General features: G+C 38.8%; 1 protein-coding gene across 1 annotated transcript in view; it reads left to right on the top strand.

Annotated features, from left to right (window-relative positions):
• The window catches only part of LOC140119481 (stomatin-like), a 44292-nt gene that overhangs the window by 15788 nt on the left and 2095 nt on the right, over window positions 1-26409 (top strand). The window contains exons 2-7 of the mRNA XM_072138560.1: window positions 5011-5141; window positions 15281-15378; window positions 16709-16778; window positions 20461-20543; window positions 22464-22667; window positions 24547-24681. Of these exons, the coding sequence (XP_071994661.1) occupies window positions 5011-5141; window positions 15281-15378; window positions 16709-16778; window positions 20461-20543; window positions 22464-22667; window positions 24547-24681 (721 nt within the window). The remainder of the gene's footprint in view (window positions 1-5010; window positions 5142-15280; window positions 15379-16708; window positions 16779-20460; window positions 20544-22463; window positions 22668-24546; window positions 24682-26409) is intronic.

Here is a 26409-nt window from a genome sequence, read left to right as displayed (position 1 = left end):
GTCCAGCTCACCCTGGACCATCTCGATTATTTCAGGTCTGGTGACTGTGGAGGCCAGGTCATCTGGCTTAGCCCCCATCACTCTCCTTCTTAGTCAAATAGCCCTTACACAGCCTGGAGGAGTGTTTGGGGTCATCCAACTAAGCGCAAACCGGATGAAATAGCAGCCGTTGCAAGATATATATATATAATTCATAGTTTTGATGCCTTCAGTGTAAATCTACAATTTTTATAGTCATGAAAATACAGAAAACTCTTTGAATGAGAAGGCGTGTCCAAACTTTTCGTCTGTACTGTAAGTAAATTTAATTTATGTTTCACTAAATTACAGAATGACTGAGGATGCAAAAAGGCCACCCATTTTTAGGCAATTTGAATGTGACAGCTTTCACAAAAAACATCTGCTGAATCTCCCTTAACGTGTTACTACCTTATATTATTTACCACCTCAAGTAAGCATCTCGATGCACAATAAAGTTTTCATTTATATCACAAACATGAGGGGCAGACAACCGATAGCCAACACTGTGACAGGCCTTTAGAAGGGGATTTTGGTGCACGCGATCAGATTTTGGTGCAGCGGCGCCGGCTTTAATGCGACACGATTTGAGAGGCGGGCCGCGGACAATCCAACTGATTCGGACAAACCGCGGAATCTTACTTTAAAATTGTGTCGCAAGACATGCACTTACATACATGGGGAAGACGATGGTGAACTCCGGTGGACCTGATCGGGGAAGCGACACATGCAGGAAATCGGGCGCACGATCTTATTGAATCACAGCACATTGCATTATCGTTGGAGAATGCACTTTTCGGAACTCCTCCGGACTGGGTAAGTAAATGTGCCCCAATATGTATATAACTTGTGCTGTATATGTGTGTGTATCTGTCATGTGTTTATGCTGTATGTATATATATATGCTGTACGTTTGTATAGGGCACTGTATGTGTGTATATGTGATGTGCATAGCTCTATATGTGTGCTTATGTTTGTAGGAGTGTATAAATGTGTGTGTATGAGTGAAATACTGTATGTTTATGTATGTAGGTATTTAAATGTATGTGTGTATATATGAATGTAATATGTATATTTTTAAAAAGGATTGGGGGCCCCATTCAGAAGTCTACTTTTTTAAAAGTCACAAAAAGTATCAGATCTTTATCTTTGATATGGGTTTTGCTTTAAATATTGGGTGGCTCCATCTTAAGCTGTCTGATCTGGGGTCTGCATTATAATGATCAAATTTGGGGGGGCTATAATTTTAATTAATTCTCTGGTCTGTGGTCTTTTTATTGTATGTTATCCCATCCAATGTTATAGTATGTTATATTATCCGATGTTATTGTATGTTATCCCATCCGATGTTATTGTATGTTATCTAATCTGATGTTATTGTATGTTATCTCATCCGATGTTATTGTATGTTATCTAATCTGATGTTATTGTATGTTATCTCATCTGATGTTATTGTATGTTATCTCATCTGATGTTATTGTATGTTATCTCATCCGATGTTATTGTATGTTATCCCATCCGATGTTATTGTATGTTATCTCATCCGATGTTATTGTATGTTATCCCATCCGATGTTATTGTATGTTATCCCATCTGATGTTATTGTATGTTATCCCATCCGATGTTATTGTATGTTATCTCATCCGATGTTATTGTATGTTATCCCATCCGATGTTATTGTATGTTATCCCATCTGATGTTATTGTATGTTATCCCATCTGATGTTATTGTATGTTATCCCATCCGATGTTATTGTATGTTATCCCATCTGATGTTATTGTATGTTATCCCATCCGATGTTATTGTATGTTATCTCATCTGATGTTATTGTATGTTATCCCATCTGATGTTATTGTATGTTATCTCATCTGATGTTATTGTATGTTATCTCATCCGATGTTATTGTATGTTATCCCATCCGATGTTATTGTATGTTATCCCATCTGATGTTATTGTATGTTATCCCATCTGATGTTATTGTATGTTATCTCATCCGATGTTATTGTATGTTATCCCATCCGATGTTATTGTATGTTATCCCATCTGATGTTATTGTATGTTATCTCATCTGATGTTATTGTATGTTATCCCATCTGATGTTATTGTATGTTATCCCATCTGATGTTATTGTGTGTTATCCCATCTGATGTTATTGTATGTTATCCCATCTGATGTTATTGTATGTTATCCCATCTGATGTTATTGTGTGTTATCCCATCTGATGTTATTGTATGTTATCTCATCCGATGTTATTGTATGTTATCTCATCCGATGTTATTGTATGTTATCCCATCCGATGTTATTGTATGTTATCTCATCTGATGTTATTGTATGTTATCTCATCTGATGTTATTGTATGTTATCTCATCCGATGTTATTGTATGTTATCCCATCCGATGTTATTGTATGTTATCTCATCCGATGTTATTGTATGTTATCCCATCCGATGTTATTGTATGTTATCTCATCTGATGTTATTGTATGTTATCCCATCTGATGTTATTGTATGTTATCTCATCTGATGTTATTGTATGTTATCTCATCCGATGTTATTGTATGTTATCCCATCCGATGTTATTGTATGTTATCTCATCCGATGTTATTGTATGTTATCCCATCCGATGTTATTGTATGTTATCTCATCCGATGTTATTGTATGTTATCCCATCTGATGTTATTGTATGTTATCTCATCTGATGTTATTGTATGTTATCCCATCTGATGTTATTGTATGTTATCTATATCTGATGTTATTGTATGTTATCTCATCTGATGTTATTGTATGTTATCCCATCCGATGTTATTGTATGTTATCCCATCCGATGTTATTGTATGTTATCCCATCTGATGTTATTGTATGTTATCCCATCTGATGTTATTGTATGTTATCCCATCTGATGTTATTGTATGTTATCCCATCCGATGTTATTGTATGTTATCCCATCCGATGTTATTGTATGTTATCTCATCCGATGTTATTGTATGTTATCCCATCCGATGTTATTGTATGTTATCTCATCTGATGTTATTGTATGTTATCTCATCCGATGTTATTGTATGTTATCCCATCTGATGTTATTGTATGTTATCCCATCTGATGTTATTGTATGTTATCCCATCTGATGTTATTGTGTGTTATCCCATCTGATGTTATTGTATGTTATCTCATCCGATGTTATTGTATGTTATCTCATCCGATGCATCTCTGCACTGTGCGGCTGCCGGCAGGAGGAGAAAGATGGCAGAGGGGAAGCCTTGGACCTAAGTGGAGGACTAAGGTGAGTATTACTGTTTGATTTTTACTGGTCACAGGGGGCTGGGGGAAGGCGGCTGCATACAATGGGCAGTAAGGGTATGCATATAATCCATGTGTGGGAGGGGGGCTTCAAATAATTTATCTATGGGTGGGTAGGGGGGCTCAGGCTGTATATAATTAATCCACGGGGGAAAGGCGGCTTCCTATAATCCATAGGGGGTGAGAGGGCTGCATATTAATCCATAGGGGGTGCATATAATTAATCCATGGGGGTCAGGAGGCTGTACATAATGAATCCATGCTGCTACGCAATTTTACTGCAAAAGGGCCCATTGAGGCTCTGTCGCCCAAGGGCCTACTGAAACCTGGAGCCGGCCTGCCACTAACCCCCAGACAACCCCCCTAACTCCCAATCAATAGTCCTACCAATAGCTGCCAGAGCTATACCCAGACAACCCCTTTAACTGTAAATTCATAGTCTACCAATATCTATCAGAGCTATACCCAGACAACCTTTTTAATCCTCAATTAATAGTCTGGCAATACCCCCCGGACCCATACCAAGAGAACCCCTTTGACCCTCAATTAATAGTCTACCAATACCTTTCAGAGTCTAGCATTCAAAGTCTATGGGACTATTAGAGTGCCTTAGGTGTCAGCATCATCCACAAAACCATTGAATTTGTTAGACCACCACTTTATTGAATCTCCTCCTTATTGCAATTTCTTGGGACTCGTGTTATAGGGATCTTTGAGGCTATTAGCATTGGGATCCCCCAGAGATCACCTTTATCACCTATCCCAATTTTGAGAAACCTCCTTATTTGACCTCTAGTGGCAATTTAAACACTCACTGTCGTATGACCTTACAGATCACCACTGATCAAGGGGATCAAAGGAGTGGGACACCTTGTGGTCATAATGGGGCAGATTTACTTGCCCGGTCCATTCGCGATCCAGCGGCGCGTTCTCTGCGCTGGATTCGGGTGCCGTACGGGATTTATTAAGGCAGTTCCTCCGACGTCCAACAGGTTTCGCTGCTGCGCTGAAGTTCCCCCGAACGCACTGGAATACACCGACTCGGGCTGAGTGAAGGTAAGTGCAAGCTCCGCGACACATTTTTTGTTTTAAATGCGGCGGTTTTTCCGAATCCGTTGGGTTTTCGTTCAGTCACGCCCCCCATTTTCCGTTGCGTGCATGCCAGCGCCGATGCGCCACAATCCGATTGCGCGCGCCAAAATCCCGGGGCAATTCAGGGGAAATCGGCGCAAATCGGATATATTCGGGTAACACGTTGGGAAAACGCAAATCGGGCCCTTAGTAAATGACCCCCACTGAGTTACTATAATGTGAAAGCTAAATGAATTCATCACCTAAACATAAAGCTTACCTCTTCATAAGAAATGTCTGCCTTTGTCAAATGTTGGTATATCCTATGACCATCCTCTACACAGTGAATCCTGTAACCCAATTCCCAGTGACATGACCTCGCCCATTGTTGTGGATGATCCTGTTGCTGTCAATAATAACACACTAATGGTTTATATTACAATCGCCGTAAGCGACATGGAAATGAGATCTTAGATACGGATTATTGTTTACTGCTATGGTCACGGTTCTTCTGTATAAGATGGCACACGCCGCCACATGGCTGGTCCACAGATAATGACTTGCCTTCTTTGAAGATCATAAGACATCTACGTGATATCTTCTCACTCTTTGGATTGCATGTACAGTGAGGCAAAGCCCCATCATCTGATATGTATTCAGGCGCATAACAAAGTACAGCCGGACATGGAGAACGACTACGACCAGGAGAAGCCGGGAGGATCCAGGGATGGACAAGTCGCTGCAGAACCTGAAGCTGGTAGGTGTTATATATTGCCTTTATATGCAGTACAAACCAAAAGTTTGAACACATCTTCTCATTCAAAGAGTTTTCTGTATTTTCGTGACTATAAAAAAATCACACACAGGTTCTTCAAAGTAGCCACTTTTTTCTTTGATTACTGCTTTGCACACTCTTGGCTTCTCTTGATGAGCTTCAAGAGGTAGTCACCTGAAATGACAGTCTTGAAGGAGTTCTCATAGATGCTTAGCACTTGTTGGCCTTTTTGCCTTCACTCTGCGGTCCAGCTCACCCTGAACCATCTCGATTATTTCAGGTCTGGTGACTGTGGAGGCCACGTCATCTGGCTTAGCCCCCCATCACTCTCCTTCTTAGTCAAATAGCCCTTACACAGCCTGGAGGTGTGTTTGGGGTCATCCAACTAAACGCAAACCGGATGAAATAGCAGCCGTTGCAAGATGCTTTGGTAACCATGCTAGTTCAGTGTCACCAGCAAAGCACCCCCACACCATTACACCTCCTCCTCCATGCTTCACGGTGGGAACCAGGGATGTAGAGTCCATTCGTTCACCTTTGTTGCATCACACAAAGACCAAACAACCTAAGATCTCAAATTTGAACTCATCAGAGTTGTATCTGCTGTTAGAACTCTGTGTTGCATTGACCTGGTCTCTAATCTGAGCTGCTGTTAACCTGGGATTTCTGAGGCCGATGACTCGGATGAACTTATCCTCTGGGGTGGTCCTCATGTGAGTCAGTTTCTTTGATGGTTTTTCCAACTGCACTTGGGGACACTTAAAGTAATGATGGCCACTCGTTTTTCTTTACTTAACTAATTTTTTTTCTAGCCTTAATACAAATCGTACCAGTCTATTCAGCAGGACGATCAGCGGTGTATTCACCTGTCTTCTGCACAACACAGCTAATGGTCCCAACCCCATTTATAAGGCAAGAAATCCCACTTATTACCCCTCACAGGGCACCTGTGATGTGAAAACCTTTTCTGGTGACTACTTCTTGAAGCTCATCAAGAGAATGCCAAGAGTGTGCAAAGTAGTAATCAACGCAAAGGGCACCTAGAATATAAGACACGTTTTCAGTTGTTTCATAAGTTTTTTGTTAAATATATAATTCCACATGTGATAATTCATAGTTTTGATGCCTTCAGTGTAAATCTACAATTTTTATAGTCATGAAAATACAGAAAACTCTTTGAATGAGAAGGTGTGTCCAAACTTTTCGTCTGTACTGTATGGAAATTTAATTTCACTAAATTACAGAATGACTGAGGATGCAAAAAGGCCACCCATTTTTAGGCAATTTGAATGTGACAGCTTTCACAAAAACCATCTGCTCAATCTCCCTTAAAATGTTACTACCTTATATTATTTACCACCTCAAGTAAGCATCTCGATGCACAATAAAGTCTTCATTTATTATCACAAACATGAGGGGCAGACAACCGATAGCCAGCACTGTGACAGGCCTTTAGAAGGGGATTTTGATGCATGCGATCGGATTTTGGTGCAGCGGCGCCGGCTTTAATGCGACACGATTTGGGAGGCGGGCCGCGGACAATGCGACTGATTCGGACAAACCGCGGAATTTAACTTTAAAATTGTGTCGCAAGACATGCACTTACATACATGGGGAAGAAGATGGTGAACTCCGGTGGACCTGATCGGGGAAGAATGCACTTTTGGGAACTCCTCAGGACTGGGTAAGTAAATGTGCCCCAATATGTATATAACTTATATGTGCTGTATATGTGTGTGTATCTGTCATGTGTTTATGCTGTATGTATATATATATATGCTGTATGTGTATATACACTCACCGGCCACTTTATTAGGTACACCTGTCCAGCTGCTCGTTAACACTTAATTTCTAATCAGCCAATCACATGGCGGCAACTCAGTGCATTTAGGCATGTAGACATGGTCAAGACAATCTCCTGCAGTTCAAACCGTCTGATGTTATTGTATGTTATCTCATCTGATGTTATTGTATGTTATCCCATCTGATGTTATTGTATGTTATCCCATCTGATGTTATTGTATGTTATCCCATCCGATGTTATTGTATGTTATCCCATCTGATGTTATTGTATGTTATCCCATCCGATGTTATTGTATGTTATCTCATCTGATGTTATTGTATGTTATCTCATCTGATGTTATTGTATGTTATCCCATCTGATGTTATTGTATGTTATCTCATCCGATGTTATTGTATGTTATCTCATCTGATGTTATTGTATGTTATCTCATCTGATGTTATTGTATGTTATCCCATCCGATGTTATTGTATGTTATCTCATCTGATGTTATTGTATGTTATCTCATCTGATGTTATTGTATGTTATCCCATCCGATGTTATTGTATGTTATCCCATCTGATGTTATTGTATGTTATCCCATCCGATGTTATTGTATGTTATCCCATCTGATGTTATTGTATGTTATCCCATCCGATGTTATTGTATGTTATCCCATCCGATGTTATTGTATGTTATCCCATCCGATGTTATTGTATGTTATCCCATCTGATGTTATTGTATGTTATCCCATCCGATGTTATTGTATGTTATCTCATCTGATGTTATTGTATGTTATCTCATCCGATGTTATTGTATGTTATCCCATCCGATGTTATTGTATGTTATCTCATCTGATGTTATTGTATGTTATCTCATCTGATGTTATTGTATGTTATCCCATCCGATGTTATTGTATGTTATCCCATCTGATGTTATTGTATGTTATCCCATCTGATGTTATTCTATGTTATCCCATCTGATGTTATTCTATGTTATCCCATCTGATGTTATTGTATGTTATCCCATCCGATGTTATTGTATGTTATCCCATCTGATGTTATTGTATGTTATCCCACCTGATGTTATTGTATGTTATCTCATCTGATGTTATTGTATGTTATCCCATCTGATGTTATTGTATGTTATCCCATCTGATGTTATTGTATGTTATCTCATCTGATGTTATTGTATGTTATCTCATCTGATGTTATTGTATGTTATCCCATCTGATGTTATTGTATGTTATCTCAACTGATGTTATTGTATGTTATCTCATCCGATGTTATTGTATGTTATCTCATCCGATGTTATTGTATGTTATCCCATCCGATGTTATTGTATGTTATCTCATCTGATGTTATTGTATGTTATCTCATCTGATGTTATTGTATGTTATCCCATCCGATGTTATTGTATGTTATCCCATCTGATGTTATTGTATGTTATCCCATCTGATGTTATTCTATGTTATCCCATCTGATGTTATTCTATGTTATCCCATCTGATGTTATTGTATGTTATCCCATCCGATGTTATTGTATGTTATCCCATCTGATGTTATTGTATGTTATCCCATCTGATGTTATTGTATGTTATCCCACCTGATGTTATTGTATGTTATCTCATCTGATGTTATTGTATGTTATCCCATCTGATGTTATTGTATGTTATCTCATCTGATGTTATTGTATGTTATCTCATCTGATGTTATTGTATGTTATCTCATCTGATGTTATTGTATGTTATCCCATCTGATGTTATTGTATGTTATCTCAACTGATGTTATTGTATGTTATCTCATCCGATGTTATTGTATGTTATCTCATCTGATGTTATTCTATGTTATCTCATCTGATGTTATTCTATGTTATCTCATCTGATGTTATTGTATGTTATCTCATCTGATGTTATTGTATGTTATCCCATCTGATGTTATTGTATGTTATCCCATCTGATGTTATTGTATGTTATCCCATCTGATGTTATTGTATGTTATCCCATCCGATGTTATTGTATGTTATCCCATCCGATGTTATTGTATGTTATCCCATCCGATGTTATTGTATGTTATCCCATCTGATGTTATTGTATGTTATCCCATCCGATGTTATTGTATGTTATCTCATCTGATGTTATTGTATGTTATCTCATCCGATGTTATTGTATGTTATCCCATCCGATGTTATTGTATGTTATCTCATCTGATGTTATTGTATGTTATCCCATCTGATGTTATTGTATGTTATCCCATCCGATGTTATTGTATGTTATCCCATCTGATGTTATTGTATGTTATCCCATCTGATGTTATTCTATGTTATCCCATCTGATGTTATTCTATGTTATCCCATCTGATGTTATTGTATGTTATCCCATCCGATGTTATTGTATGTTATCCCATCTGATGTTATTGTATGTTATCCCACCTGATGTTATTGTATGTTATCTCATCTGATGTTATTGTATGTTATCCCATCTGATGTTATTGTATGTTATCCCATCTGATGTTATTGTATGTTATCTCATCTGATGTTATTGTATGTTATCTCATCTGATGTTATTGTATGTTATCCCATCTGATGTTATTGTATGTTATCTCAACTGATGTTATTGTATGTTATCTCATCCGATGTTATTGTATGTTATCTCATCTGATGTTATTGTATGTTATCCCATCCGATGTTATTGTGTGTTATCCCATCTGATGTTATTGTATGTTATCCCATCCGATGTTATTGTATGTTATCTCATCCGATGTTATTGTATGTTATCCCATCTGATGTTATTGTATGTTATCCCATCTGATGTTATTGTATGTTATCCCATCTGATGTTATTGTATGTTATCCCATCCGATGTTATTGTATGTTATCTCATCCGATGTTATTGTATGTTATCCCATCCGATGTTATTGTATGTTATCCCATCCGATGTTATTGTATGTTATCCCATCCGATGTTATTGTATGTTATCTCATCCGATGTTATTGTATGTTATCTCATCCGATGTTATTGTATGTTATCTCATCCGATGTTATTGTATGTTATCCCATCCGATGTTATTGTATGTTATCCCATCTGATGTTATTGTATGTTATCTCATCCGATGTTATTGTATGTTATCTCATCTGATGTTATTGTATGTTATCCCATCTGATGTTATTCTATGTTATCCCATCTGATGTTATTGTATGTTATCCCATCCGATGTTATTGTATGTTATCCCATCCGATGTTATTGTATGTTATCCCATCTGATGTTATTGTATGTTATCCCACCTGATGTTATTGTATGTTATCTCATCTGATGTTATTGTATGTTATCCCATCCGATGTTATTGTATGTTATCCCATCTGATGTTATTGTATGTTATCCCATCTGATGTTATTGTATGTTATCCCATCTGATGTTATTGTATGTTATCCCACCTGATGTTATTGTATGTTATCTCATCTGATGTTATTGTATGTTATCTCATCTGATGTTATTGTATGTTATCTCAACTGATGTTATTGTATGTTATCTCATCCGATGTTATTGTATGTTATCCCATCTGATGTTATTGTATGTTATCCCATCCGATGTTATTGTATGTTATCTCATCTGATGTTATTGTATGTTATCTCATCCGATGTTATTGTATGTTATCCCATCTGATGTTATTGTATGTTATCCCATCCGATGTTATTGTATGTTATCCCATCTGATGTTATTGTATGTTATCCCACCTGATGTTATTGTATGTTATCTCATCTGATGTTATTGTATGTTATCCCATCCGATGTTATTGTATGTTATCCCATCTGATGTTATTGTATGTTATCCCATCTGATGTTATTGTATGTTATCCCACCTGATGTTATTGTATGTTATCTCATCTGATGTTATTGTATGTTATCTCATCCGATGTTATTGTATGTTATCCCATCTGATGTTATTGTATGTTATCTCATCTGATGTTATTGTATGTTATCCCATCTGATGTTATTGTATGTTATCCCATCCGATGTTATTGTATGTTATCCCATCTGATGTTATTGTATGTTATCCCACCTGATGTTATTGTATGTTATCTCATCTGATGTTATTGTATGTTATCCCATCCGATGTTATTGTATGTTATCCCATCTGATGTTATTGTATGTTATCTCATCTGATGTTATTGTATGTTATCTCATCTGATGTTATTGTATGTTATCTCAACTGATGTTATTGTATGTTATCCCATCTGATGTTATTGTATGTTATCCCATCCGATGTTATTGTATGTTATCCCATCTGATGTTATTGTATGTTATCTCATCTGATGTTATTGTATGTTATCTCATCTGATGTTATTGTATGTTATCTCAACTGATGTTATTGTATGTTATCCCATCTGATGTTATTGTATGTTATCTCATCCGATGTTATTGTATGTTATCTCATCCGATGTTATTGTATGTTATCCCATCCGATGTTATTGTATGTTATCTCATCTGATGTTATTGTATGTTATCTCATCCGATGTTATTGTATGTTATCCCATCTGATGTTATTGTATGTTATCCCATCCGATGTTATTGTATGTTATCTCAACTGATGTTATTGTATGTTATCTCATCCGATGTTATTCTATGTTATCTCATCCGATGTTATTGTATGTTATCTCATCTGATGTTATTGTATGTTATCCCATCCGATGTTATTGTATGTTATCCCATCTGATGTTATTGTATGTTATCCCATCTGATGTTATTGTATGTTATCCCATCTGATGTTATTGTATGTTATCCCATCCGATGTTATTGTATGTTATCCCATCCGATGTTATTGTATGTTATCCCATCCGATGTTATTGTATGTTATCCCATCCGATGTTATTGTATGTTATCCCATCCGATGTTATTGTATGTTATCTCATCCGATGTTATTGTATGTTATCTCATCCGATGTTATTGTATGTTATCTCATCCGATGTTATTGTATGTTATCTCATCTGATGTTATTGTATGTTATCTCATCTGATGTTATTGTATGTTATCCCATCTGATCTTATTGTATGTTATCTCATCCGATGTTATTGTATGTTATCTCATCCGATGTTATTGTATGTTATCCCATCCGATGTTATTGTATGTTATCCCATCCGATGTTATTGTATGTTATCCCATCCGATGTTATTGTATGTTATCCCATCCGATGTTATTGTATGTTATCCCATCCGATGTTATTGTATGTTATCCCATCCGATGTTATTGTATGTTATCCCATCCGATGTTATTGTATGTTATCTCATCCGATGTTATTGTATGTTATCTCATCCGATGTTATTGTATGTTATCTCATCCGATGTTATTGTATGTTATCTCATCTGATGTTATTGTATGTTATCTCATCCGATGTTATTGTATGTTATCCCATCTGATGTTATTGTATGTTATCTCATCTGATGTTATTGTATGTTATCCCATCCGATGTTATTGTATGTTATCCCATCCGATGTTATTGTATGTTATCCCATCCGATGTTATTGTATGTTATCTCATCTGATGTTATTGTATGTTATCCCATCCGATGTTATTGTATGTTATCTCATCTGATGTTATTGTATGTTATCCCATCTGATGTTATTGTATGTTATCTCATCTGATGTTATTCTATGTTATCCCATCTGATGTTATTGTATGTTATCTCATCCGATGTTATTGTATGTTATCCCATCCGATGTTATTGTATGTTATCCCATCTGATGTTATTGTATGTTATCCCATCTGATGTTATTGTATGTTATCCCACCTGATGTTATTGTATGTTATCTCATCTGATGTTATTGTATGTTATCTCATCCGATGTTATTGTATGTTATCCCACCTGATGTTATTGTATGTTATCTCATCTGATGTTATTGTATGTTATCCCATCTGATGTTATTGTATGTTATCCCATCTGATGTTATTGTATGTTATCCCACCTGATGTTATTGTATGTTATCTCATCTGATGTTATTGTATGTTATCTCATCTGATGTTATTGTATGTTATCTCATCCGATGTTATTGTATGTTATCCCATCTGATGTTATTGTATGTTATCCCACCTGATGTTATTGTATGTTATCCCATCTGATGTTATTGTATGTTATCCCATCTGATGTTATTGTATGTTATCCCATCTGATGTTATTGTATGTTATCCCACCTGATGTTATTGTATGTTATCCCATCTGATGTTATTGTATGTTATCTCATCTGATGTTATTGTATGTTATCTCATCCGATGTTATTGTATGTTATCCCATCTGATGTTATTGTATGTTATCCCATCTGATGTTATTGTATGTTATCCCATCTGATGTTATTGTATGTTATCCCATCTGATGTTATTGTATGTTATCCCATCCGATGTTATTGTATGTTATCCCATCCGATGTTATTGTATGTTATCCCATCCGATGTTATTGTATGTTATCCCATCTGATGTTATTGTATGTTATCCCATCTGATTTTATTGTATGTTATCTCATCTGATGTTATTGTATGTTATCCCATCTGATGTTATTGTATGTTATCCCATCCGATGTTATTGTATGTTATCCCATCCGATGTTATTGTATGTTATCTCATCCGATGTTATTGTATGTTATCCCATCTGATGTTATTGTATGTTATCCCATCTGATTTTATTGTATGTTATCTCATCTGATGTTATTGTATGTTATCTCATCCGATGTTATTGTATGTTATCCCATCTGATGTTATTGTATGTTATCCCATCCGATGTTATTGTGTGTTATCTCATCCGATGTTATTGTATGTTATCCCATCCGATGTTATTGTATGTTATCCCATCTGATGTTATTGTATGTTATCCCATCTGATGTTATTGTATGTTATCCCATCTGATGTTATTGTATGTTATCTCATCTGATGTTATTGTATGTTATCCCATCTGATGTTATTGTATGTTATCCCATCTGATGTTATTGTATGTTATCCCATCTGATGTTATTGTATGTTATCCCATCCGATGTTATTGTATGTTATCTCATCTGATGTTATTGTATGTTATCTCATCTGATGTTATTGTATGTTATCTCATCTGATGTTATTGTATGTTATCTCATCCGATGTTATTGTATGTTATCCCATCTGATGTTATTGTATGTTATCCCATCTGATGTTATTGTATGTTATCCCATCTGATGTTATTGTATGTTATCCCATCCGATGTTATTGTATGTTATCCCATCCGATGTTATTGTATGTTATCCCATCTGATGTTATTGTATGTTATCTCATCTGATGTTATTGTATGTTATCTCATCCGATGTTATTGTATGTTATCCCATCTGATGTTATTGTATGTTATCTCATCCGATGTTATTGTATGTTATCCCATCTGATGTTATTGTATGTTATCCCATCTGATGTTATTGTATGTTATCCCATCTGATGTTATTGTATGTTATCCCATCCGATGTTATTGTATGTTATCCCATCCGATGTTATTGTATGTTATCCCATCCGATGTTATTGTATGTTATCCCATCTGATGTTATTGTATGTTATCTCATCCGATGTTATTGTATGTTATCCCATCTGATGTTATTGTATGTTATCCCATCTGATGTTATTGTATGTTATCCCATCTGATGTTATTGTATGTTATCCCATCTGATGTTATTGTATGTTATCCCATCTGATGTTATTGTATGTTATCCCATCTGATGTTATTGTATGTTATCCCATCCGATGTTATTGTATGTTATCTCATCTGATGTTATTGTATGTTATCTCATCCGATGTTATTGTATGTTATCCCATCTGATGTTATTGTATGTTATCCCATCTGATGTTATTGTATGTTATCCCATCTGATGTTATTGTATGTTATCCCATCTGATGTTATTGTATGTTATCTCATCCGATGTTATTGTATGTTATCCCATCTGATGTTATTGTATGTTATCTCATCCGATGTTATTGTATGTTATCTCATCCGATGTTATTGTATGTTATCTCATCCGATGTTACTGTGTTATTATTTAGCATCTGGTCTGGGGGTCTGTGTTACTCTCTGTGGTCCTCTTCTTAGTTACTTTGTGCTATATTTTTAGTTCTTCTGGCGTAGTATTTAGCGCCACCCTGTGGTCAGTACTTTGTGCTGCATTGTGGTACTAGTTTGGGCTTCTGGGGTTACATTTTGCGGTGGACAGCAGTATATTTCTTATTTCTGTCTTAGTATATCCTCCTGTACTTACATAAGTTGGTGCCTCTAGGGTGGTGGTTACAAGTGTGAACCCTCGGTGGCAATGCGTGTATTACATAAATGTAATTTTTGTATTTTCTTCTGTCTTTTAGGAAATAAGGGAATTGGCTGCTTTGGATACTTATTGATCTTTGTTTCCTGTTTGTTGGTTCTTTTTACTTTCCCCATTTCCATATGGGCCTGTATCAAGGTAAATGTCCTCTATACTTATGTGGTTGATAAATGAAGTTGAATAAACAGGTTTATCTTATGACTTATTTTGCTTCTCAAGTAGCAAATCTAAACAGTATACTACAAACTTTCAGAAATCTTCATTGAATTGATCATGAGCCAGGTTAACCACTATGAGTTGGGTTCCTGACATTTTAGGAATATTTTTGCTTCAATATGTGTCTTTTGTCTTTTTCTAATGCACTGAAATACTATAGGAGGTGGCAATATCACAGGATAAAAGTGATGCACACAGTGATGTCACAGTACAGGGATAATACACACAGTGATGTCACAGTACAAAGATAATACACACAGTTATATCACAGTACAGTGATAATACACGCAGTGATGTCACAGTACAGGGATAATACACACAGTGATGTCACAGTACAGGGATTATACACACAGTGATGTCACAGTACAGGGATTATACACACAGTGATGTCACAGTACAGATATAATACACACAGTGATGTCACAGTACAGGGGTAATACACACAGTGATGTCACAGTACAGGGATAATACACACAGTGATGTCACAGTACAGGGATAATACACACAGTGATGTCACAGTACAGTGATAATACACGCAGTGATGTCACAGTACAGGGATAATACACACAGTGATGTCACAGTACAGGGATTATACACACAGTGATGTCACAGTACAGATATAATACACACAGTGATGTCACAGTACAGGGGTAATACACACAGTGATGTTACAGTACAGAGATAATACACACAGTGAAGTCACAGTACAGGGATTATGCACACAGTGATGTCACAGTACAGGGATAATACACATAGTGATGTCACAGTACAGGGATAATACACACAGTGATGTCACAGTACAGGGATAATACACACAGTGATGTCACAGTACAGGGATAATACACACAGTGATGTCACAGTACAGAGATAATACACACAGTGATGTCACAGTACAGGGATAATACACACAGTGATGTCACAGTACAGGGATAATACACACAGTGATGTCACAGTACAGGATAATACACACAGTGATGTCACAGTACAGGGATAATATACACAGTGATGTCACAGTACAGGGATAATACACACAGTGATGTCACAGTACAGGGATAATACACACAGTGATGTCACAGTACAGAGATAATACACACAGTGATGTCCCAGTACAGATATAATACACACAGTGATGTCACAGTACAGGGATAATACACACAGTGATGTCACAGTACAGGGATACTACACACAGTGATGTCACAGTACAGGGATATATTTACGTGTTTACTACATCTAAGGCTTATTTTCTTTGTAGATTGTTCAGGAATATGAGAGAGCAGTCATCTTCCGTTTAGGAAGAGTCAGATCTGGAGCCAAAGGACCAGGTATGTCCCAGGGGATCCCACATGATCTTCCCCCATCAAATTGATATTGATAAGCGATATTGTGGCTCGGTCATCAATACCTCTAAACCGCTTTAGTCGGGGTCCATGTACTATGAATATGTTTCCAGTTCCCTGATGGCTGCTGTACATTGGGGTGGGGGGCGGTGGTGTTTCTGTGATCAGGTGGATTTTGCTGCGGTGTAGTAAATGTTTCTATGGGTATAAGGTCAGGTTCATACACTGTAGTTCTAGGATGATGTTACCTGCTTGTGGTATCACTGCGGCTTATTGGTGAGAAAAAAGGAACCTTGTGCTCGTTATATATAATACAACAGAACTTTTCCAAAGTCAATTGCAATTCTGTTACTTATGAGGTCTCTCCTGAGTCATGGTAATGCCACAAAGTCTTATTAGACACTGGACATCCATCCTACTATATGTCCTCTCTGATAACCGAACCCAACCTAATAAATACCATTCCTCACTCATGAAACTTCCTCAGGCGTCATCCGTTTCTAACCTGATATTATGACAAGATCCTGACTAGTAATTAAGTGCAATGTGCTCCTCCTCTGACTGTTCTCAGTATGTATAACAATACACCATATGGGGAGACATTGAGGGAGATGTATAAAAAGTGTCCAGTGCAGGAGTTAGATATTACACAGTCATATTCTGCCATGGATAAATCATGGAAGGGGTCTCTGTAGTATCTTACAACTGTGGGACTGAATTGTCTGGGGCTAGGTCTTAATTTTCTAGGGCTGGGTCTTACTTTTCTGGAACTGAATTTTCAGGGGCTAGATCTTAATTTTCTGGGGCTGGTTCTTAATTTCCTGGGTCTTAATGTTCTGGGACTGAATTTTCTGGGGCTAGGTTTTAATCTCTGGGGCTGGGTCTTAATTTTCTGGGACTGAATTTTCTAGGTCTTAATTTTCTGGGGCTGGGTCTTAATTTTCTGGGACTGAATTTTCTGGGGCTCGGTCTTAATTTTCTGGGACTGAATTTTCTGGGGCTAAGTCTAAATTTTCTGGGGCTGGGTCTTAAATTTTCTGGGACTGAATTTTCTGGGGCTAGGTCTTAATTTTCTGGGACTGAATTTTCTGGGCCTTAATTTTCTGGAACTGGGTCTTAATTTTCTGGGACTGGGTCTTAATTTTCTGGGGCTGGGTCTTAATATTCTGGAACTGAATTTTCTGGGGCTAGGTCTTAATGTTCTGGGACTGAATTGTCTGGGGCTAGGTCTTAATTTTGTGGGGCGGGGTCTTAATTTTCTGGAACTGAATTTTCAGGGGCTAGGTCTTAATTTTCCGGGACTGAATTTTCTGGGTCTTAATTTCCTGGGACTGGGTCTTAATTTTTTGGGGCTGGGTCTTAATTTTCTGTGGCTGGGTCTTAATTTTCTGTGGCTGGGTCTTAATTTTCTGGGACTAGGTCTTAATTTTCTGGGACTAGGTCTTAATTTTCTTGGACTGGGTCTTCATTTTCTGGGACTGAATTTTCTGGGGCTAGGTCTTCATATTCTGGGGTTGGGTCTTCATTTTCTGGGACTGAATTTTCTGGGGCTAGGTCTTAATTTTCTGGGGAAGGGTCTTAATTTTGTACAGACTGAAGTTTGAAGACTGCTTAAAAATGGTCTAAAACCTTCAATAAATCTGTTGCAGGGCATTTCAGGTGAAAATTACTGCAGATGTGATATATCTCAGCCATTGTATTTGTTGGAATAATCTCTTTAAAAGGATTACATCATCACCATTAGCTTTTACTATTAAAGGAGACCTATCATCAAAATCACACATGATAAATCAATGTCATCTACGTGTCCCTCTGAGCATCTTTATTTGTCATTATAGTCCTTTTTTTATGACTTCGTAAAAAAAATGTTTTAACCCCTTAACGCTCTGTGCCATAGCTCTACGGCGCAGAGGTATAAGGGATGTATGAAGAGGGCTCACGGGCTGAGTCCTCTTCATACAAAGGTGGGGGTTTTTGCATAATGCATAAAACCCCCACCGCTAATAACCGCGGTCGGTGCTAGCACCGATCGCGGCTATTAACCCCCCCGTTGCCGAAGGCAAAGATCGGTTGCCATGGTAGCCTCGGGTCTTCTTTTGACACAAGGCTATCTGGCATCTGCAGATTCGTTACAATGAGCCAGTGGCTCATTGTAACGAATGTGCTGCAAAAATGCCATATATTGCAATACAGAAGTATTGCAGTATATGGTAGCAGCGATCTGACCATCTAGGGTTAATGTACCCTAGATGGTCTAAAAGATAGTAAAAAAAAAAGAAAAAAAAAAGTTTAAAAAATAAAAAAAATTAATAAAATATTAAAAATTAAAATCACCCCCCTTTCCCTAGAACTGATATAAAACATAATAAACAGTAAAAATCACAGACATATTAGGTATTGCCGCGTCCCAAAATGCCCGATCTATCAAAATATAAAAACGGTTACAGCCGGCGGTGACCTCCGAGGCGGGAAATGGCGCCCAAATGTCCGAAATGCGACTTTTACACCTTTTTACATAACATAAAAAATGATAAAAATTTCGCACAGACCTCAAAATGGTAGCAATGAAAACGTCGCTTCATTTCGCAAAAAATTACCCCTCACACATTTCCGTGCGCCAAAGTATGAAAAAGTTATTAGCGTCAGAAGATGGCAAAAAAAATTTTTTCTTTTTTGTACACATTCGTTTAATTTTTGAAAATGTATTAAAACACAATAAAACCTGCATAAATTTGGTATCACCGCGATCGCACCGAACCAAAGAATAAAGTAGGCATGTTATTGGGAGCGAAGAGTGAAAGTCGTAAAAACTGAGCCCACAAAAACGTGACGTTTTTTTTTCAATTTTTCCACATTTGGAATTTTTTTTCAGCTTCGCAGTACACGGCATGTTAAAATAAATAACATCACAGGAAAGTAAAATTTGTTACGCACAAAATAAGCCCTCACACAGGTCTGTACACGGAAAAATGAAAAAGTTATGGATTTTTGAAGTTGGAGTGCGAGAAATGAGCCGAAAAACCCTCCGTCCTTAAGGGGTTAAAATTATATAAATGAGGTTGAGGGGCTACGGGGGCATCACTAGAGCTCCTTTAGGCGAAACGTCTCATGCTTCTTAGCATCCCCACAACCTCTCCAATCCAAATCTTGCCCACTCATTTCACCAGCTGCTCTATTTATTTGGGGGGGGGGGGGCTACAGAACCCCATTCTCATGATTAATGGGGGTCCACTAGGTGGCTCAACAACCCCTTTAATGGTGATATGGAGAGCTGATTGCTCCCTGCTTCTATGGAGACAGATAGAGTTGCAGCCCAGGACATATCTTCAATTCCAAAACTCTTCAAATCCAAAAATCAAGGACTATTCTGCTCAATCTGCAACATTTGGGGAGGATGTGATAGGGGGCAGTGTAGGGAGTTCCATAGTCTGGAAGTAGAACACACATAACACTACCAGTTTCTAATGGGACTGGTAAAAGAAAAAACCCACCTACTAGTTAAAATACTGTCCAGATGTTAACCCCTAGCTGTGACCTTAATACATAACCTTTTTTTAAAAATGTAATGGACAACCCCTTTAAGATTGATTGCATAAGTATATACACTCCTTGTAAATCAGAGCTACATTGAGTTTATTGTATTGATTTTACCATTCACCCTCTATAGGGATTTTCTGGATTCTCCCTTGCACGGATGATTTCTGTCGACTCGACCTGAGAACGGTGTCATTTGCAGTCCCTCCCCAGGAAGTGAGTATTAATTATTAGCTATACTGAAATTAAACTCAAAGTGAGGCACCGATCTCCATTTTATTGTAAGAGAGTGACCTAGATTTTAATAAAGTGTCATTAAGTTGAGAGAACTATCACATGCATGAAGAGAACGGAGGGAGACACCACTCTGAGGTGTACTTACCTACAAATGCAATTCTGTCACTGCCATCTAGTGGTCATTATAGATAATGCAGGTTCTGCAATAGACTGTATCACAAAGATTTACTTACGATAATAATAATAATTCTTTTATTTATATAGCACGCAGATTACTCAGTGCTGCATAGAGTTTGCCAAATCAGTCCCTGTCTAATCAACCTCCCAGTATGTTTTGGAGTGTGGGAGGAAACAGGAGAACCCGGAGGAAACACCCGCAAACATGGAGAGTTGAACCCAGGACCCCAGCGCTTCAAAGCTGTAGTGTTAACCACTGAGCCACCATGCTGCCCATACTAAGCCGCCGTGCTGCCATACTTATGTGGATAAAAACACACAAAAATTGTGAAAAACAAGGTGAAAAGTAAGACAGCCAATAACCAAATTGTTTAAAAAGGCACCAATTTATAGTCCTTGTTTTATAAAAAGAACACATTGGGGGTCATACAACCAATTCATGGTGCATGGCTAGGAATTGCTATTATGCCCCCAATTACGCCACCTCCAAGCAAAGTGGGCATGAAGGTGGCCATGCCAGATAGTGGAGTGGGGTGGTGCGGGGCATTCCTGCCCTAAGCAATAACTAGAGCCTGTGCCAGGAACAGGTTACAGCACAATTCTATGCCGAGCCGACCTAACCGCTTGGGCACCAAATATATTAGAGCCAGAGCTTCTTGATATATCTGGCAGAACTAAAAAGATGGCAGGGATGTCAAACTCTGGTTCTTGATGCTAAACTACCCCCCCATTATTACCCCATTATAAGTAAATAAGCCCTAAAATAATGCTGGCCTTCCCATAGGTCAAGGAAAAATCTTACCCAAAGCTTAAACTGTTTTATCTTGAGAGACTCCATTCAAAGAGGTTTCCCTAATATATACTGTACACTTGTCCCTTATTCACAGAAGTGAGTATCTGATCGCTGGGGGGTCTGGTTCGGAGTTCAAGGATCTATAATTTTTCAGTTGTCCTTGATGTAAGTGGAGCAGTGATATACAAGCTCATCCGTGGCTCTATTGTCTTACGTGCTCCCTATTCTTGTAAAGAGGGGATCGCAGGATTATTGGTGGGATTTACACTATAAATGCAGGGCGGCACGGTGGCTCAGTGTTTAGCACTTCTGCCTTGCAGCGCTAGGGTTCGAATCCCACCCAGGTCAACATCTGCAAAGAATTTGTATGTTCTCTCAGTGTTTGCCTGGGTTTCCTCCCGGTTTCCTCCCACAAAACATACTGTTAGGTTGTTTAGATTGTGAGCCCCATGGGGACAGGGACCAATTTGTCATGCTTTGTACAGCGCTGCGTAATCTGTGTGCGCTATATAAATAAAAGAATTATTATTACTATTATAAATGTAATATCTATAAAAAGAAACATAGGGGTGAATTTCACATGTACGTTGGTACAGCCCCACACCATGGCGGATACATCAGAAGGTCCTGCCTGCCGTAGAATTGCACTATAGTCTGCAAACTTTGAGGCCTAAATGTTCATTGACTGTAGCTAGTGTTTAGACAGGGGGCATGAACACCCCATAGAGGTCCACTCCACTGCCAGTCATGCCCCAATCATGCCAAATGGTGCAAAGGGGGTAATAATAGCACTTACTGGAGGCCGGCTAGTAATTGCCGTTATTTCAGGACTTGTGCGTCAGAAAACTGGAGTACCAGCCCCGAAAAATGTCCCCCATAATATTAATGCTTTACAATCGTATCTACACTATGTTTTCTTCTACCTGTAGGTTCTCACCAAGGATTCGGTGACCATCATGGTGGACGCTGTTGTTTTCTACCGTATATTCAATCCAATAGTTACGGTAGTGAAAGTGGACAATGCCAACCAAGCTACTCAGATGCTGGCACAGACCACACTGCGCAACATGCTGGGCACCAAAAGCCTGACTGACATTTTGATAGACCGTGAAGAAATGGCTGATCATATGGGGGTAAGTGCAGGAATATATTCTGTGTGTATGTATATATGTATGTATGTATGTGTGTATGTGTATGTATGTATGTATGTATGTATGTATGTATGTGTGTGTGTATGTATGTATGTATGTATGTGTGTATGTATGTATGTATGTGTGTATGTATGTATGCTCCTATGTATAAAAACCCATTGGGTAATGGAAGTGTATTATTAAATTTATGTCTATTGTAGCAACAAACTACATAACCAGGGATATAACGAGCGGTGCACCTGTGTGACATCACATGACCAGGGATATAACGAGCCGTGCACCTGTGTGACATCACATGACCAGGGATATAACGAGCCGTGCACCTGTGTTACATCACATGACCAGGGATATAACGAGCCATGCACCTGTGTTACATCACATAACCAGGAATATAACGAGCGGTGCACCTGTGTGACATCACATGATCAGGGATATAACGAGCCGTGCACCTGTGTTACATCACATGACCAGGGATATAACAAGCCGTGCACCTGTGTTACATCACATAACCAGGAATGTAACGAGCGGTGCACCTGTATGACATCACATGACCAGGGATATAACGAGCCGTGCACCTGTGTTACATCACATGACCAGGGATATAACGAGCCGTGCACCTGTGTTACATCACATGACCAGGGATATAAAGAGCCGTGCACCTGTGTTACATCACATGACCAGGGATATAATGAGCCGTGCACCTGTGTGACATCACATAACCAGGGATATAACGAGCCGTGCACCTGTGTTACATCACATGACCAGGGATATAACGAGCCGTGCACCTACGTGACATCATATGACCAGGGATATAATGAGCCGTGCATCTGTGTGACATTACATGACCAGGGATATAATGAGCCGTGCACATGTGTGACATCACATGACCAGGGATGTAACGAGCCGTGCACCTGTGTGACATCACATGACCAGGGATATAACGAGCCGTGCACCTGTGTGACATCACATGACCAGGGATATAACGAGCCGTGCACATGTGTGACATCACATGACCAGGGATATAACGAGCCGTGCATCAGTGTGACAATACATGACCAGGGATATAACGAGCCGTGCACCTGTGTGACATCACATGACCAGTGATAAAATGAGCAGTGCATCTGTGTGACATCACATGACCAGGGATCTTTTTTTTCTTTTTTCCACTGGAAGTAAACAATGAAGCTTTTTATAGAATATTCAAAGGTGCTATGAACCCAAAGCCAAAATATTCAGGCATAGGTGTAGTAAATACGAGGGATGGGGTTGTGATAGGGGTGTCAGCTGTGACATTGGAGGATCCTTTGGTCAGACTGTATTACTCCTGGAGGTTAATGATTACACACAGTTTCAGTACAGTTACTTATTACACCGATCTTCCTGGAAAGAGAAGTGTTTATGAACCAGAAGTACACATAGCAATGTGCAAACCTTTAACCAACGCAGTTACCAAACACAAGTGTCCTGCCCCATGATGCTAAATATTCAGCAATGAAATCACAGCTCAATATATGATGCATCGTCATGTCATCACACAGCGGAGCAGGTCTATGCTTCTATCAGTAATAGGTGCAGACCACCAGGACCAATTGTTACTATGCATAAAGATTATGGGGTGGATTTACCAAGCTGTCTCAAAGTCAGAATGTTCTTATTTGCCCATGGCAACCAATCACAGCTCAGCTTTCATTTTACCAGCGCTCATGAATATCTGAAAGAGGAGCTATGATTGGTTGCCATGGTCAAATAAGAACATTCTGACTTTTAGACAGCTTGATAAATCTGCCCCTATATGCGATCCCTTGGAGTCCAACGACATGTAGGGCGATCCTAATTTAATTGCAATTTTCTGTACTTTCAGAGAATCTTGTACGATGCTACAAAAGAATGGGGTATAAAAGTGGAGCGGGTGGAAATAAAGGACGTCAAATTGCCGTCATCTTTACAGAGAGCAATGGCTGCCGAAGCGGAAGCTGCCCGTGAAGCCAGAGCAAAGGTACAGTGATGCTAATATGTTGTGTGTAGCAGCGGTCACCACTGGCACATGGCATAATCACATCCACCAATAATGGTCAGTAATATTCCGGAGGAGGAGCCATAGATCCTATCTCTATATTCGACAGACCCTTTCTATCCCCTGGCTGCATAATCTATGATATATATGATAATAGTGACAGGCCCCTGATATTGGCTGTGGAGAAGCTGCAGAGGGAATCAGAGCCTCAGTCCTCAACGGATGTGCCCAGCCCTCCTGCAGATTGACAGCTTTTCTCTATACATTGCATGGGGAGAAGGCTGTCAGTTGAGAACTATAAAGCGCATGTGTTACACTATGAGCAGTCTGCAAATGCTTGTTTCATTCTGCAGATTGACAGCTTTCTCGTATAATGTGCATAGGGAGAAGGCTGTCAATCAGAAACTATAAAGCACATCAGTTACACTATGAGAAGACTGCAAGCACTTGTGTCCTTCTGCAGATTGACAGTTTTCTCTCTACACTGTAAATAGGGAGAAGGCTGTCAATCGGGAACTACAAAGCCAATCAATTACACTATGAGAAGACTGCAAGCGCTCTTTTTCTTCAGCAGATTGAAAGCTTTTTCTCTATACTGTACATTGGGAGAAGGCTGTCAATGGTGGCCTACAAAGCACATCAGTTTCAGTATGATCAGACCTCTTGTCCTTCAGCAGAGTGACAACTTTCTTTCTATACTGTGCATAGGGAGAAGACTGTCAATCAGAAGCCAATCAATTACAATACAAGCAGACTGCTAACACTTGTGTCCTTCTGCAGATTGACAGCATTTTATCTATATAGTGCATTCGGAGAAGGCTGTTAATCGGGAACTACAAAGCAAATCAGTTACAGTATGATCAGACCGCAAGTGTGCTTGTCCTTCAGCAGATTGACAGCTTTCTCTATATACTGCGCATAGGGAGAAGGCTGTCTATGGTGAACTACAAAGCACATCAGTTTCAGTATGATTAGACTGCAAGTGCTTTCTTTCCATACAGTGCATTGGGAGAAGGCTGTCAATCTAGAACTACAAAGCACATCGATACCAAAATTGGCAGCTTAATAAATAATAATAATGGCTTTATTTATATAGAGCACACAGAGCTGCACAAAGCATGACAAATTGGTCCCTGTCCCCATGGGGCTCACAATCTAAACAACCTAACAGTATGTTTTTGGAGTTTGGGAGGAAACTGGAGGACCCGGAGGAAACCCATGCAAACACAGAGAGAGAACATACAAACTCTTTGCAGATGTTGACCTTGGTAGGATTTGAACCCAGGACCCCAGCGCTGCAAGGCAGAAGTGCTACCCACTAAGCCACCGTGCCACAGCACTGTACCACTGTATATGGAGAAGGCTGTCAGTCAGTAACTACAAAGCACATGAATAACACAATGATCAGACTGGAAGTGCTTGTGCAGATTGACAGCTTTCTCTCTATACTGTGCACAGGGAGAAGGCTGTCAATAGTGAACTGTATTTGGCCCTTCTGGAGTCACTAGAATCAGCTTTTAATTGAGCAGCAGATTTCCTCCCGCCAGCGCACACCTCACATCAGCATTTCCTATGATCCTTGTTGTGTGTACATTGTGCTTATGACTTACTGCAGGTCACTTACCTGTAATTAAACTCCGACTGCTGTAAATCAACATATCAAACAGCGTAAACAGAGAAGAATTCATGCTGGGCGCTGTGCCAGGGAGC

This window comes from Engystomops pustulosus, chromosome 2 (assembly GCF_040894005.1).
Source record: "Engystomops pustulosus chromosome 2, aEngPut4.maternal, whole genome shotgun sequence".
NCBI lineage: Eukaryota > Metazoa > Chordata > Amphibia > Anura > Leptodactylidae > Engystomops > Engystomops pustulosus.
Note: the sequence above shows the minus strand (reverse complement) of the source record. Positions and strands in the feature narration are given on the sequence as shown.